Source organism: Psittacula echo, assembly GCF_963264785.1.
Source record: "Psittacula echo genome assembly, chromosome: 1".
NCBI lineage: Eukaryota > Metazoa > Chordata > Aves > Psittaciformes > Psittacidae > Psittacula > Psittacula echo.
The window spans coordinates 67583310-67599335 of NC_137735.1; the positions used below are offsets into that span (position 1 = coordinate 67583310).

Consider the following 16026-nt stretch of genomic DNA (forward strand, 5'->3'; position numbering starts at 1 on the left):
AATTCTATCACAGGTGCCAATTTCACAAACAAGTAATCACTGTTGAACTGGCAGGCATCCTACCTTACTCATTTTCAGTTTTGTCATGCAAAAGACTAATCAAGACATCTATCAGGTGTGTAATTTAAGCTGGGTAAGTCTTCACTAGTGCATGCAACTGGATGATCCTAGAGTTTTGATTTTTGAAAGGGATGTGGCTCCAGACAATGCATTAAGTGGTTTCCTCTCCAGTTCTGAAGGCAAGCACTTGACATGCACTGATTGGGTCAAAACCCTCTTTCCAGTTTCTCCCCTCAGCTGCCATAATCAAGTTGTGCTCTTTGTGTGTTTTTTTGTCTTGGATGCATTCCAGCTCGTGTCTTTTATGTCTTTGGTAGGAGAGGCATTTAGGAGGGATGTATTAAGGCCAGGTTCCTCACGCATGTTTTGTTAGGAAATGCTCATTTGGCAACCCTAACATTCTCAGTAGCGTATGCTCTGCCAACACATAACCTTTAGCTGCTAAGAAACAGTAGAGAAAGCACCACAAAAAGCAGGTCATTCAATAATCACTTCAGATATTTGGCAGATAACAAGAAATAGCTCTCTTGCACTTAAGCATGGTATTTAGAAAGCTGGACTAACTTTACCTGGCTGCTGTGGCAACTTGATTTGTCTGCTCTTAGAGCTGCTATCCTCTCAACATTCTCCTACAGGAGGAAACTAAATACAAGCACTTAGATGTGTAGATTGGTAATTAACATGTTGACTTTCAAATCATAATCACTGCAAACACGTCTGCAAGCATCACTTCCTCAGCTCAGATGTGCTGATCACTTGCCTTGTACCAGTACATTTGCACAGAACAGTATTTGAACCTGATATTTTGAATGTCCCTGTGCTTTTTCACCTATCAATTCATTGGGGTTGTTTCCTATCATTTTTTTCTATCATGTGCAAGGAAAAGAGCTGAAGGTTAGGCACAGAAGAAACTGGCATCTTTTTGATCTAATGAGAAATTGTTTTACAGATTTTAGTGGCACAGAGGATACACCAACATTTTTATTACAACAAAATTTTGGGTTCTCTGGAGTGCACTTGTAATGATGGCATATAGCCTCACTGATTAATATCTAATACTAAAAAATGCTGGAGAGGTAATGTTCAAGTACATAGAGAGCCACATTGATTGCCTTGCCTACACAAACAAGGAAGTTATTTTAGTGTTGATTTACATTTGTACACAACCTGCTTTCAACTATTCAAGGGAGATCAATATTTATGACGATTCACTAAAGAATGCAGTTGACTTTTATTGTGCAGACCAAAAATAATGCAGTCACCAACCCACCACTACATTAATGTTATGAAATCAGTTAACAAAATAATTGTAAAAAATAACTTAATTTCTGATGAGCAAATGGAAGCAAGTTGTAGAGCATTCTCATGTTCCCATATTGATAGGAGAAAATGGCATTGAACCATTATACTCAATAACTCAAGAGCAAAACCACTTTCATTGCTCAGGGGAATAAAAATATTCCTGTTTTCTCCCCCAGCCCCAAATCCAATATTGGTTTATAGAAAAAAAAACCCAAAACAAACAAACAAAAAAAAACAACTCACTTGGAGTTACTGCAGAAGTTCCATGCTCTTTGCTCTATAACTTGAATATGCAAGTACCTGATAGAGCTATCCTACTAGCATGTACCGAACTCAAGTGAAGCACTGCTTGGCTCTTTTCTGAGTGTTTTTAGTTTGCCAGCATACTAAACTTAATCTTCTGATTCCTCATAATGTGCATACCCACTTGCATAGGTCCTTCCTAAATTCAAATTGCTGAATACATCTATGGTCTCAGTATCAGAATCCTTCCCTCCTTCATCATTGTCATCTTCATCATCATCTTCTGCTTCATATTCATCATATTCATCCTCACGGTCACCTGCATCTCCAGGCTTGCTGGAGGAGAGGTTCTTCCAGTAGGCATCATACCCAGACGCTCCATCTGCATCTTCACCTCCAGTCTGTCGGCCAAACTTCAAAGAACGTGCTGCAGGCAGAATAAAACCATCATGTTCCCACCCCTCAACAGCAATTTGAGCTGAGCATCTGACATTCCATTTCTGTCCTTTTCCACTGCTTGGCAAAGAGCACGCAATGTTTGACAGCCTTTTTCTAAATCTGACATTATCAGGTTTAATCCTCACTCTGACAGAACCTTTCTGCTACACACAGTATGTCTCCCTGCAGCCAACTTTGTATGAACACTAACTGTCAACAGAGTATGACTTAGGTTTTAGGATAAAGCTTTGGTACTCTAGCCAAGAAAACCTGTAATTGGATGTGCTTTGCAGACACAATATGTATCCTGATTGATTCAAGAGTGGTCGAGGTAGGTTGTATGCAGATCATTAAATCACACCTTGAAATTCATTAGTCAGCTTCTTGTAGGTGAAGTAAAGGCGGAAGCAGTTATTTTCTGCAATTTTTCCACAACTAAAATCTCAAACTAACCAAAAGCTTTCACTATTAGGATCAATGATTAAGAATGAGTGACTTCTCAGTTCTAGACTAAGAAACAGAAAGTTTTCCTAACACAAACGTAGCAAAGCTTTGGAAAACAACTGAAATTAACTGTACTTGTTGTTATGCAAAAAATTAGTCACCAATGGCACTTGTATTGATTATTAACTGGAGACACAGGCTTACTTGACATGCTCAGATCCTTTGTCTGCTGAGTTTCATGGCCACATTTAGGACAGGGAGGCTCTTTTCCTTTTTCCTGCTTGAAAACCTTACTTCGCACATGATCATCACAAAAGCAAGCCTGTGGGGTGAAAGGAGAGTGAGAAAGTTAAATGTTTTAATCACAGAGCCATACTGTTCAGCAAGAAGCAAGCAAAAAAGTGTCTAACAGCAGCAGGGTTTTCTGGTTGGTATTAAAATTTAATGAGCTCTATCTGCAGTGGAGCCGCGATCTGTGCACAGAGCAACCATCTCTATAACGAACATAGGTCCATGGCTTCCTCGGGAAGAGGCCAGATAAAAGTGCTGATAAACAAGTAGAGAAGTAGCACACCCAAGAACCGGATTATACTGCTGCCCACGAGGAGCCTGGCAAACTTTGGTTTACACTGACGAGTTTAAATAAGATACAATCAGAGATGTATGCCAGAATATAACTATGCAGTGACCTGAAGGCAAAAGTTACAGAGACAAATTTCACGTATTGAGCACTAGAGTGCAGGTGAAGATACTTGGGGAAAGGAGCAATTTGGAAGATTAAATCAATGCCATGGGAGGCTGCAGGGAAAACATATGGAGAGTAAGAAGAGTAAAAGTAGGCAATGAACCAGCACCTGGAGAAATCTGGGCAATGCTGATGATGAAGCAGGTGGAAATTTTATACAGAATTACTTCTGAGTGTGAAAACCAAAAACCTGGTATCAGCAAATTAATGTCTGCATGTGTAAGACTAGATTAGCTGTGGAGATTGTTTCTATTGGATCCAGGCTGTGGTGTTGCTGGCCAGATCATCACTTGACTGTTTAAAAAAAACCAAACTTTTTCATTTGTCTTAGACCTACACTGGATCAAAATGAATTCCAAACCCCTGGATTCTGTTTGGGACCAAGGATTTGTTTTGGTTGGTTGGTTTGGTTTGGGGTTTTTTTTTAAGGGTCAAACATGGTACAGCTCTAGTTTAAACAGAGGGCTTGACAAAGTGAAGATCACCTCTTGTCATAAGGATGCACAACACTGGCTTGTGGTTAACAGGCAAGCACAGATTTAAAAAAGCCGTTTTGCCCCCCATAAGCCTATCTCCAGGCTGCAGGTACTAATACAAAAGTATGAATATTTTTTAAGACTGTAGAGGAAGATGTGAGAAGACTTGATGCCAGCCTTGAAGGCTAAGAAAAATAAGTCTAAAGTCATAGCTACTTGCAACTGTCTTTACTCTTTACCTTACAACGCAGGCACGAATGCTGCCCAAGCCTGTTACAGGAAACACCTGTTGGAGAAAAGCAATATGTAAAATTCAATACTTAAAAATTACAGATCTGTGATGCTTTTAAAACCTTGCAAAAGTCTGTAATAACATAACTGAGGCATTTATTTTTAATTCCCTAACGCAACTGCCCTTTGGTAACATGCATCAGTTATTTTAGCATACAGTACCATTCTATGAGAGCTTTTCAAGTCTAAGCCTCATTGCAATAATGTCATTTGACACAAAAAATAGAAAGTCAAGAGGGGCAAAAAGTTTAACTATTACTTGAGTTTCTAAACTTTTGAAAACAGAAGTTTTAGAACCAGTTTGGTATTAAGTGGTCATCTTGCGTTTCCTTCTCTCATGATGTCAAAAGAAGGAGCACTAGCATTTTACAGTTACTTCAAACATGCCATGACAGCCTTCACCACCTTTACCTCATTTAAAGGGGATGTGATAATACTCCAAGCTTGCAAACCTCCAAAGCTCAAACACTTGTGTTCTGTATTTTGTCATGTCCTCTGGAAATATACTTTATTGTACACAACTTCAGATGAAAATCTATCCATTCTTAAAAGAATTGTAGCTGGCACATGAGCTACGAAAATCAGTATTGGTGCTCAAAATCTTTCTTGTCTTGAAGCTTCAAATCTGTTCCTTTACTCCAATAGAGGGAGTAAAGGCAACTACACAGCAACTGGCTGGCAGCAACACCAAGCTGGGTAAATTGTAGTTACTACTCAAGAGGCACTGATACATATTTTATCAGTCACTGTGCAAGTACTCATTCCCTTCCTCTTTGCCTTACCCCTGCGGCAGCAAAGTTTTTTAATCTGAAGTAATAAATATAATGAGCTTTTCACATGAGCAGGACAGCCTCAGGATTTCACACTCTTATGTATTTAAAGATGGAATGGGAATTGCTAAGGCATATATATTCAAACATTCCTGAAGTATCTGCATTTACAAAAATTCTCGGGTAGTGATGCAAAGTAAGAGTACCTTTGTCACTGCTAGAATGGGATTTAGACTACAAATGCATGACTGCATTTAAAGTTCATGTATTCTGTAAAAGTTCAGGTTTTACAACCTTGTTACCACACACTGGCAAAATTCCTGCCTCTCTACCAAAACTGCACTGTGCCACAAAGTGTTGAACAACCTCAAAAAAGCAATTTCTCCATTAAGGGTGTGATATAAATCTGTGAATTAAAAGCTGCCAGCAATCACTGAACAAATATTCATGTGGAATGGCTGGTGCTGCTTCAATATTGCTATGCAGGAAGATATTTTGGCAGAATATATCGAGGGAAGCTAATCAAGGCTTAGAAAATAGCTGGCTGGTGAAAAAAAGGATGGGAGATGAAAAGGAGACGAGAAATTTCAAAACACACAGACTATAACATTGAAATTGACAAATATTCTGAATTGGGAGAAATCAATTAGGACAAGAGATTAGGCAGTTCTGAAGAAAAGAGTCTCATAGATGACAAAGAGCACTTTGAATTTCTATGATAAAGATTGAAAACGTTGTAACAGTCAAAATACATACAAGTTTAGGAAAGGACAAGTGCTTCTCTTACGAGATAAACCAAACTAGTAAATGGTGGACAGAAAAGAAATACTTCAAGAAAAGACTATTTCAAATATGCATAGCCTTGGTTTGTGTTTGTTTTGGCTTTTTTTAGCTTCCCTTGACGTTCCCCTCTTTCAGCCAAAGACAAGTAGAGGACTAGAATGGGCCATCTTCTTACAAATATGAGTTTCAGTTTTGGCCACAAAATTAACTGAAGTTCAAAAGGATAAAAAGTCTTCAGCTACCTGAAGACTTTATATCTATCAATAAAATTGGACATGTCTCAGCATTCGATACGTTACTGACACACATGTCCACCATCTACTGGTCAATGAAGAAACTAATACTGAGCTCATGCTCTGGATGAACACTGGTTTTTTCCTTCCTTACATGCCCATGCTGTCTCACTGACTGATGATGACTACTTCCTGAGTCACAGCCTTCCTCAGGACTTTCTGCTTTTGTCAAATCAATGGATACTAAAACCCTTCACCAATATTCAGGCCATCCACAGCCATTGGGGAAATTTTAGCCAGATTAACACAGGTAGTATTGTTTAGGGCAGCTGTTTTCCATGAGGAACAGGTATCCAGAAATAGCTCATCATATGGTCAGAGGAGTAGAAGAGAGCTCCTTGTCTGCAGAGCTTTGTGGAGTAAAAAAGCAGTTTCAGCAGTTCCACCATTTTGCTGCAGTCCTGGCCACTGCCAACACTGCAACTTTAGAGACTGCTGGCTCCTGCAATGGCAACTTCCCAGGAGAGGCCTGTAGGAGCCAGGCAAACAACTGCCTCATGGAGGAAAGTCAGAGACAAAAGCTCTAGTCTAGATAATGGATATCAAAAGCAAGCAGAGAGGAAACAGGCCCCTTCTTCCAGTGGTGGTTACAGCTGTTTGGAAAAGGTGATGGAGAGTATTCTTGAGCACAGAGGAAGCAATTGGAGAGTCTTCTTAGGTGTTGTGAAAGGGACTATGAATGAATAACTTACATTTAAATGTCTCTGCTTCCAGAACTTGGCAGCTGGCTTGATGTTCAAACTGATCATCTTCACAGAGGAAATCGTGGCAAAAAGAGCAGGCAAATATTCTGCCTCCTAAAAGATTTATCAAAGCAAAATAATCAGCAATGGGCACATGCATCAAGTTCTGCTCTGCAAACAGGTTAGGCTGTGGTTCTGATTGAAGACAAGTTCTCTCTTCTGTTACAAATGCTTTAACAGAAGTCCTAAATCAGACACTGCCATCCATTATTACACTGAAAAATACCATGTATCCTACAATAGGAGACAGCACAAATACAGAGCAAGTATTACTTGTACTTTTCTTCATTTAATTTGACTATGGCATTAAGTATTTTTTTTAAATCAGATCATTCTCTTTTATCCAGTTTCCTTCCCTCCTACCCCCTCACTTCTGATGCACACTTGGAATAAACCCTTCAATGTATTCCACAAATCAAGATGAGTATGGTTTTCTAAGCAATTGGGAATCCAAATACCTATACTAGCACAGAAGAACGGAGCGGATGGAAATAGCACAAAATTGTGTTGACAATTTGATGCAATTTTTAATTATGCAAAGCAGTCTGCTGATAGGACAGTTAATGCTTCAGATTACATAACCACCCCTGAATTGAATACTGTATGTTCTTGAGCAGGTCATGTACATTCCCCAGTCATAAGGTCTATTTTTAAAATGGGAAAAATTCTTTGCTTTCAACAAACATACCACAAGAACTAATCAGTGAAGATTAAAAAAGCTATGCTAAGAATATAGGTACAATAACTTAAGCAACGTGAGGAGAAAAGTACCATTTAGATTTTCGTAAGCGAGCAACCTACCATGGTCCCAGACACTTCTTTCACACTCAACACATTCTGCATCTGCGAGAGGGCAGGTACACGCATGTGTGCTCAGACACTTCCTCCCGTGACACACCCAAGCTTCACAGAAATCACAGATTGCACCCTGTAATTACAGAAAGATGTCATCTTGGGACTTACGCAATACCTAGAGGGAGACTCTTATTCCATAACCCTAAATGTATCCAAGTACCAATTCTCTCAGTGGGTTCATTCCAGTTGAGTGAGACATTATGAACCACATCTGTATTCCTATTGAGATGCTCTACAGTTCATTTTGTTTGCTTGATATTCACTTTTGCAGGGTTAAATATGATGTAAAATAACTTGGTTTTCTCCTTTTCTGTTTTTCACATTTTCCATCTTAACTCTTATGCATGAAAATTGTGTCCTCCAGCTGAAACCTGAGATCTGTAAATGATAACAATGTTCTGGCAAAAATGCAATTTCAAAACATGTCCTGGAAAATGCCACTAGATTCTTAGAGCTGAAATCACTTATTTGGATTTTAAACTATGCTATATTGGAACACAAGCTCTGCAGCGAGCAAAGATCAAATAGCTCCCTAGAAATAAGTTACTCTTTTAACTACAAGATCTACACACTGACTATCCCTTAACCGTAGCATTTTAGGAAGCCACCTCAGCCCTTATGTAATGAATTATTATGTGCATTACGTGCACACAAAACTAAACCAGTGGTGAATCCAAATTAATTGTTGATGAAAATATTGCACCACTGAACACATGAGTTTAGGAAATTCAGACTGGGAAGGCTGGCTGTGTTGATGAGAAAAGCTGACTGCAAACTGAAGGCAGAAACAGGACTGAGGTTTAGCCCATACAGCATTTAATCCAGAGGCTATGACGTGTCATAACTTGCTTTCCAGAATGCAGTAATAACTTGTCCTTCTAAGAAGAAAAATTCAAAGGCCAGAAACTATCACTAAGAGCAAAAATGATTTTTTTTTTAAAATTAAAATTCCCTCCTAATGCCATAGAACAGATTTCTCTCTCTGATAACCACAGTTTCTGCACAGGGCCTGCCATCAACACAGATCTGTTAGCATCCAGGACATGCTGGGAGTTTGCAGTTGTACCTAAAAATGCAAGATTTAGGGTTTCAGTAGAAGGGAAAATCAGTTTCTGATGGTAAAGTGATACAAAAAACTTGGCATGGTGCATGCTGTCATTCCATAATCTGGTTTATCTTTTTTTTTTTTTTTTTTTTTTTTTCAGAAAGATTTACATAGCATAACCCCACACGGCAGAAAAGGCTATAATTCTGTATACATACCACCATTGCTAGTCCAGTACTGTACACACCAGCATGTTTTATAACACAGTCTGAAGACTTCATCATGCATTTGGTTTTTCCTGTTTAGAAAAGACAAGGAACCAGAAGAAAACTATATAAAAATTTAAAAATTAGAATGAATGTTCATACAACAGCAGTACTTCAACCAAACACCTGTGCTTGATTGTAAATCTAGGTAAAAATAATGCAAACAAATGTCTGCAACCTGTAATCCACCCTCACATCTGCCTTAGATCAAATTAATTATTGTCTGTTTTCAGCCAAAATCTCTTTCCCCAGTACTGAGATAATAAGGCAATGTGTTGTCTTGCTCTGTGTTTTGAGTCACTGGCAAGAATTTCAAATGTCAAAACATTTGAAATGCTGTCAAACCAAAGAACAAAATTAAGATGAAAGCCAAGCAATGACATCTTTAAAAGTTGCATTTGAAGCTGCTCATTCTGCCTCACCATAAAAAGCAGTATGTGCTCTGTGCAAGGTTGAGGCCCTCTGAAAAAAAACATATGCACGTGATGATTTGATTTCTTACATGTACTGGGATACTTACGGTTTTGGTGGTGGTGGATGGGTTTGGTTTTTTTCTTTTCTAAAACCATATTAGCAATTAATTCTTAGACAAAATAACTCCTCTTAAATGCAGGTATTAGTGGGAGAAAAAGCCCATCTGTATTTAAGCCATTCTGGCACAAGCAAGTAGTTACAGTGACAACTTTCCCTTACTCCTTGCCTCTGACATAAATACCTCTGCCAAAAAGACACACACCCTGCATGCACTTATGCAAGCAAAAAAATCTTATAGTTAGCCCAGGCTACTGCCGTGGAGTTTTATCACTGGTTCAAGCTGCCCTGCCACAGATCCCTTTGGTGAATCTGCTATTGCCTGCTTAGAGAAATCACCAAAGGGGGGGTGCTCCCTGCAACCCCACTGAGGAGCTGACAAAGCCAAACTGTACTCTGAAAATGTCATTAAATTCCAGTATGCAGCATCTAAAGAGCTTTGTATTAAATCACACCTCAGATACCAAATGGCACTTGGAGGGTGAAGAAGAACCAGTAATGGGCTGAGCTGGGCAATTGGAGGTGGTGGGGTGTATGACTGGGTCTGGAGCACTGCAGCACAGCTACATTGCTTCCATCCCTCAGGAATTTCTCTAAGAAAGTTTCTTAGAGAACTGGTTTATAGGAGCTGTCTCCAACACTTGATTAAGCACCAAACAGCTCTAATAATGGTCTTTGTTTTGGAAAACCCTGGGACTTAACACAATTCTGTGGTTGTTATTAGGGATGCTTTTCCTTCAGAAACATAGTGCAGATTAAGATAAATTCAACAGACAGGAGTCAACTTCAGATGTATAATATACTGCAAGATAAACAGCATCTTTTTACTGCTTCACTGCATGATGACAGAAGGAAGACTTATGAAGGATGACACGCTGCCATTGCACACTAACAGCCTGGCTTCCAGAAATGCTCAGAAGCTGCAGGTCCCAACAAAGGCACTGGAAGCTGCAGATGTCAGCAGCACTGACAGTCAAACTACAAAACAGCCAAATTGCATAATGACAAATTGAAAATCTGCAAGGATGCGTTGAGATGGTATAACAGCAAAATTCACCTCAAAGTATGAAATGATTATCAACATCCCCTGCAAGCAAGCAGCTGTTTAAAAAAACCAGAAGGATATTTTATCCTGATTTGGAGCAGAGTTCTGTCATTAGGAGTCCTTCTCTTCTGATTTCAAAGCATCAGCCCTCTAGCCCATAAATAACATGACCAGGATGTTCTCAATCCTAAAAGGCAGCAAGACAAGTTCTTCCAAAGATCAAATACTGCAGACTTGCACACCTCTTGGGGTCAGAGGGGCTTACACATTAGCACATGATCAAGCAAGATCTCTTCTCAAGGAGGAGATCCACAGCAGATTTAAAAGAACCTGCTCCACAAATCACAAGGTACTTTAAGACAAAGGTACTCTAAGTGCAGAGAGTTTAACACCGAAAACGAGACTGAGGATAGCATGTTTTCCTTCATTACTTCTACTTACCACATTGTGCACAAATGGGTAGTTTTTGAACTGAGTTGCAGAAGTAGCAAAAAGCTCTATTCTTCTGTCGTCTAGGCATACAGAGGGTGAAAACAAAAAGCAATGTAAGCAAGCATTAGAAAGACATGTAAAATATCTGAAACCAACTAATACTCAACTGCTGGGTTTACAAAAGGGAAAAATACTTACCTCTGGCACTTATCACATTCCTAAAGAAAAGAAATGACACTGGTAATTATTTTTATTCTACGTAAAAGAAGACCTAAATTCAGAGACCCCGCAGGGACTCTGAATTAAAGTTCTGATTAGGAACCAAACTTTCTATAATACTTGAAGTATTATACCTCTGATGCAAATGTAACCTTAATTATAAAGGATGGATGGTTGGAGGAATGACATTCTAGTGGCATTAAATACAATTAATATTTATCACTGGGTTTACATAATTTGAAATCAAGTATTGTAATATAAAATATGTTTGGTTATTTTACCATTGAAGCATTACAAGGATGTTTGGCTAAATCTATGTTGGCTCTTGAAGCCCTTATCTGCTTTTCACGTTCACGGCGGTTCTCAGCTTTCTTACGAGCACCAGTCTTCTTCTTAGGCATTTTTCACGGCCTGTGGGGGGAAAAAAATAGGTTTGTAATGAATGCACACAAAATTATGTATGGAACTACATGGATACACAAGACAAACCCAGCACTAAAACTGGATCTTGGAGTTCCCATGTTAACTGTGCTTCATCTCTATTTCCTTTTCTAAAGGTTTCTTTTCAACTGTAGAATAGGGGGCCAGTCCCTTAGGAAGAGTCATGTGATGAACCATGAAGAATCCTGTGATCAAGAAAAGACTTTGCTGTCTTAAAACTTTGTGCTTAACTATCTTTGAAGTGTTTTACCTTTACAAAAACAAACCCTAACTGCTATGTTTTGTTGGTTCGTTTGTGATGGGCCTCTGGTTTTGTTTTGCCTTGTCTATTTGTTAAGGACAATATTCAGTTCATTTCCTCTTTCACTTCTCTCTCTTCTGATGCTCACTAACTACTTCAATCAGTTGAAAAGGATTCTTCAGGTGAGTGAATTCTGGTGTACTGCAAAAAATGCAAATTTCACACTTCATGAAGGCTTAGAAAACAAAGTGTCATTACATGGATTTAAGAGTTGAGGCAAAGTGATGTCTGTACTGCTTATTTATCATTCTTGCACATTAGCAATAATGTAGATGAGTGTGCATTGATGTATTGCTTTGAAGGCACCACTGTTTCCCAAGAAGGGTTTATGCTAATTTAAATCCATCTAGTTCAGGGCATCCATCCATCTAGTTTTAACATCCTAGGAGGTAACCAGTGCGATACAGTGGTGAGGCCATCAGGGAATCGATCAGATCACTGCTCTCCTGTCATCTCCATAATGAACTGTGCGGTACTCACATATGCTTAGTTTACTCTGTGCTTATAATAAATTAGGCAAGTGTTATACTGACTTCATGAAATGGCCAACTGGGAGATTAAAGCTGTGGTCTGATGTTACAGTTTCTCTTGTCAACACAGGCACCCAAGACAGACACCCTCCCTTATGCTCCATCTTTATTATCCCCTTATTTCTGCTGATGTAACTGCTGGTGTTACATTCTAAACTATATACAGGTTAAAAACAAAATCAAAAAACCCAAACCACGTGATGGGACAGCTCTGACCAGAGCAAGGTTCTGCTGATTCCAGTAGGTCAATGGGTGGCTCCTGGGGTCACTGGGCTGAGGAAATGGGAGGTACTTGCTCTCCCCAGCCTCATCCCTAACTCCAAGCAGACATGTAGACATATCTGCTGACAGCTGTGAAGAGAACTGCAGCATCAACAGGCAGTGAACTGTAGTAGCACTTTAAATTTGGAAGAAAAATTAGTATCTTTGTCCAAAAGGTCTTACAAAATAAACCAAACAATCCTAACTTTTCCACATAAAGAAACATATTGTCCTGGCCAAATACTAAAATTTGGTTTTGATAGAACACATAAATCAGTTTTCTCACCCTGTAGCATTTTGCACTGTGTTTAAATTGTATTAGTGTCATATTTTGTAGTCAGAATCGTATTGCTGAGATGCCTCCTGGCAACTGTCATCATTTTAGAGCGTGACATTTCTGATGCTGGGAGTCCAATATGAGGTTGCACACTAATTTTCAAACTGCTCGAATGCCAAGTTAACAACAGAATCTAATGGTTAGTATTTATACCTTGACTTCTTCCCATTTACCTCATAATCGAAAACAACAAAATGACAAACTGTTTTCATGAAAAACTGTCTCAATGACTACTGAGGACACAGATTATGAGAAATCTTTAAGATGGTAGTTTTTAGAAAGTTTGCATTAAGCTAAATAATAAAACTGCGAAGTTGAGTCCTTTCAACAAAGCTATCAGATCAATCCAGGCTTTTGAACACCAGCCAATAAATAACTATCCTATAGATCAATATTCTATCACTCTTTCCCTCTGAGCTTCCATTTAAGATGTTTCTGGTCTTTTCCCTCAGTTCTAAATTTTTAGGGAAATTAACATCTTTTAATTTTCTGACTAGAACTTAATAGTGTTGCGATGGCAGAAATCATGACAGTAAATTCCTTTCAAATCAGAGTATTACTCTTGTAAAAGCACTGATCAGTATTTAAAATGCCTCTGCAGTATATTCTACTTCCTCTTTTTGGCAACACTTCTGTCATCTGAGGCTAAAGGATGACTTAAAAATGCATTTAGGCACCACAACACATTAACAAATGCTCAGACAGGAAGGACTCAGTGGAATCAGTCTGTGGTCCAGCTCTCCTGCAGGGTACACAGGACAGAAAATTGCCTCTCAGGAGGACCAAAAACCAGTTATCAAGGAAATGCTTACAGTTAGCTGCTCAAGACCTACCTGCCAGAAAGATTTTGCTTAAACAGTTATTTCTGGTGAAGGCAGAGACTTACAGCCATGCTTGCACCCTTCTTTTCAACCTATGATGCCGTTATGAAAGAGACTGCCCAGGACACAGCAGGCCCAAGCCCCAGAAGGTATGACCCTGCTGCCCTACTGAGTGTGCAAGCTCTTGAACTGGGAACGCTTTTGCACAAGGCAGTTTTCTCCATTTTAAGTTTTCTGCTCGAGGGCAAATGTTCCAGTGACTGGGTCAGAGCAGCAGCAGAACAAGTGTGACTCCCCGGCTTAATGGCTGATGGTGTGGCACAGAAAGCACAGGTATCAGGAGGCTATGTATAATGGGATCAGTAGTTGAAAGGGAAAGCCCTAAAATACGTGTTGGGAGGACTGGGACCTCTGCACTGTGTGTTTCATTCTGTAAAAGTTTCATTTGCTGTTCCTCATGTGCTCTACTATTTGGCAAGGGAAATACAGACAAAGACAGCAGGGTTCCCACCACAGCTCCAAAGACTGCTCACGTATTTTAACTGATGGTTGTGCTATGTCAAATACATAAACAATGCCTGGCATCTAAATTCTGCAGAGGTTGTACCATGTGTATGCCATTTTTCCCCCCTCTTCAAGACTTGTCCTTGACGAAGTATCAAAGACACACACCAAGTTTGCAGCAGATAGGAAAGCAGATTGCACCAGCTGCTTTCTGGATCTCTGTGCTGAGCACGACATTCCCCTGCGTCATATTATCTCATGTGATATGCTAACCACCCTGCTGTCACAAATATAATCAACAGCTGTAACAAGTTATTCAGCCGGGGATGTGGGGGAACTGTTGGTTTCTCTTGTCATGCAACTCAAATACTGACACCCAAAGATGTTTCCGTATTTCAAGATTTCTTGTACTTGACCATCAATTACCTTCTACCCTACGCCTATACATCAAAAGAAGAATCAGGGTGAATTTGCTGGGTCACATCTGATCCCGTTCAGAATTCAACAAGATCTGTTTTAACACTCTATACAAGCTTACAACGTTTAAGAAAAAGAAATCCTGCATTAGCACTATTCTGTATTTGTCACTCCAGTCCATGATTCCCTCTATTAATGAGCTCATGTCCAAGGCACCGGGACTTCAATGCCTTACTCGTATGTTGGTAACGCAGGGGTGAACCGCGCCTGCAGCCGCAGTGCCTGGGGGCTGCTGCCTTGCGGGTCCGAGGTGCACCGTGTTCCCCGGCACGCCTCTGACAGATTCGATTCCCCCTCTGGAAACGCACCGGTAACAGCTGCGCAGCGTGAGAGGCCGACGCGCTCTCACTGCCCGACTTAAGGCTGTTCCGTGAAACGCCAACAGCAGACGAGCTTTTCGGAAAGCACACCCTGTCAGCTTGCGCTATTTCACCTCATTTTTAGTGTTTTACCTACGCCCCCAAATCGTGCCGCCAACGTTTCCAACCTGGCCCGCCGCGCTCCGTGTTTCCCGGCACTGATCTCTGGGGAAGCCAGCCACCACCTCGCTTGCTCAGGCGGGGAGGCCGCGGCGGGCCGCGGCCGCCAACCCGCTCGCTCGCTCCCTCCGCACCCCTCCCGACCCACGGTCCCACAGACGCCGCTGCCCTCCGCTCCCACCTGACTGCAGCGGCTGTGCGGAAGCCGGAAGCGGCTCGGTGCGCTGCGGTGCACTGCCCGACCGGCCCGCCCCGGCGCTGCGACGCGGGAAGGTTCCGAGGGACGCCGCTGGGACCGGCTCTCTCAGGCACCCGTGTGTCTCCCGCCCTCACCTCACGGTGTGAGGCGCCGCACGCCCGGCCGGCAGCCGGGGTGAGGGTAGAGGGGCACACCGGAACTAAGGGGATCTGGGGAGAGCCAGAAGGAGCTGAGGCTGTTTCTGAGGGGAGTTAGGGTGAGAAACAAGTGGTAAGATAGCAAGCCTGCGTTTTCTCCTCGCAGAACGGCAGTGTCCGCGGGTTGGGCATCGAATGGTTGGGAACCAGGGGCACGTTTTCATCCTGCAGGCAGAGGCGTGAGCACAGTTTTGGAAGGAGACATCATAAAAAGTAGTAAATACATAGATACCAAAGCCAGCACTCTAAGCAGGAGTAGTTAGCATCTGCATCTTTGTGTACTGCTGAGCACTTGGTGCGTTTGAATCTTCTTGGATAAAAAAAAAAAGGCTGAACAGTTATCTCCACATGCATGTCTATGTCCTGAAGAGGAAAAAAAAAAAACCAAACAACAACAAAAACCCCACACCTTTTAGTGTTATTTTGGGGCTCCTGATCAACATGATCTTTCTCTTCTCTTGATTTTACTGTGGTTGGGAAATGACCTAAAAAGTTTTT

At 40.8% G+C, this 16026-nt stretch overlaps 1 protein-coding gene across 2 annotated transcripts; it reads right to left on the minus strand.

Moving 5' to 3' along the window:
- Positions 1 to 970: 970 nt before the first annotated feature.
- On the minus strand, positions 971 to 15257 carry ZNF330 (zinc finger protein 330). Of its 2 annotated transcripts, none has more exons than XM_080623354.1 (10): positions 15141 to 15257; positions 11263 to 11392; positions 10961 to 10980; positions 10772 to 10842; positions 8707 to 8786; positions 7390 to 7516; positions 6538 to 6642; positions 3948 to 3994; positions 2692 to 2809; positions 971 to 2032 (listed from the first exon to the last, which is right to left on the minus strand). In XM_080623354.1, the coding sequence occupies exons 2-10, from the start codon at positions 11380 to 11382 to the stop codon at positions 1755 to 1757; spliced, it is 966 nt and encodes a 321-aa protein (XP_080479480.1). In that variant the 5' UTR covers positions 11383 to 11392; positions 15141 to 15257; the 3' UTR covers positions 971 to 1754. The 2 variants fall into 2 exon arrangements, with proteins under 2 accessions (XP_080479480.1, XP_080479479.1); XM_080623353.1 differs by having other exon boundaries at positions 15106 to 15151.
- Positions 15258 to 16026: the final 769 nt, after the last annotated feature.

Excerpts from the sequence above, each read along its gene's own strand:
- ZNF330 (XM_080623354.1), bottom strand. The coding sequence starts at position 11,382 with ATGCCTAAGAAGAAGACTGGTGCTCGTAAGAAAGCTGAGAACCGCCGT. Across the intron at positions 10,843-10,960 it reads GAATGTGATAAGTGCCAGAG|ACGACAGAAGAATAGAGCTT; the intron begins GTAAGTATTTTT and ends CTGTATGCCTAG. Across the intron at positions 2,810-3,947 it reads ATTCGTGCCTGCGTTGTAAG|GCTTGCTTTTGTGATGATCA; the intron begins GTAAAGAGTAAA and ends TTCACCCCACAG.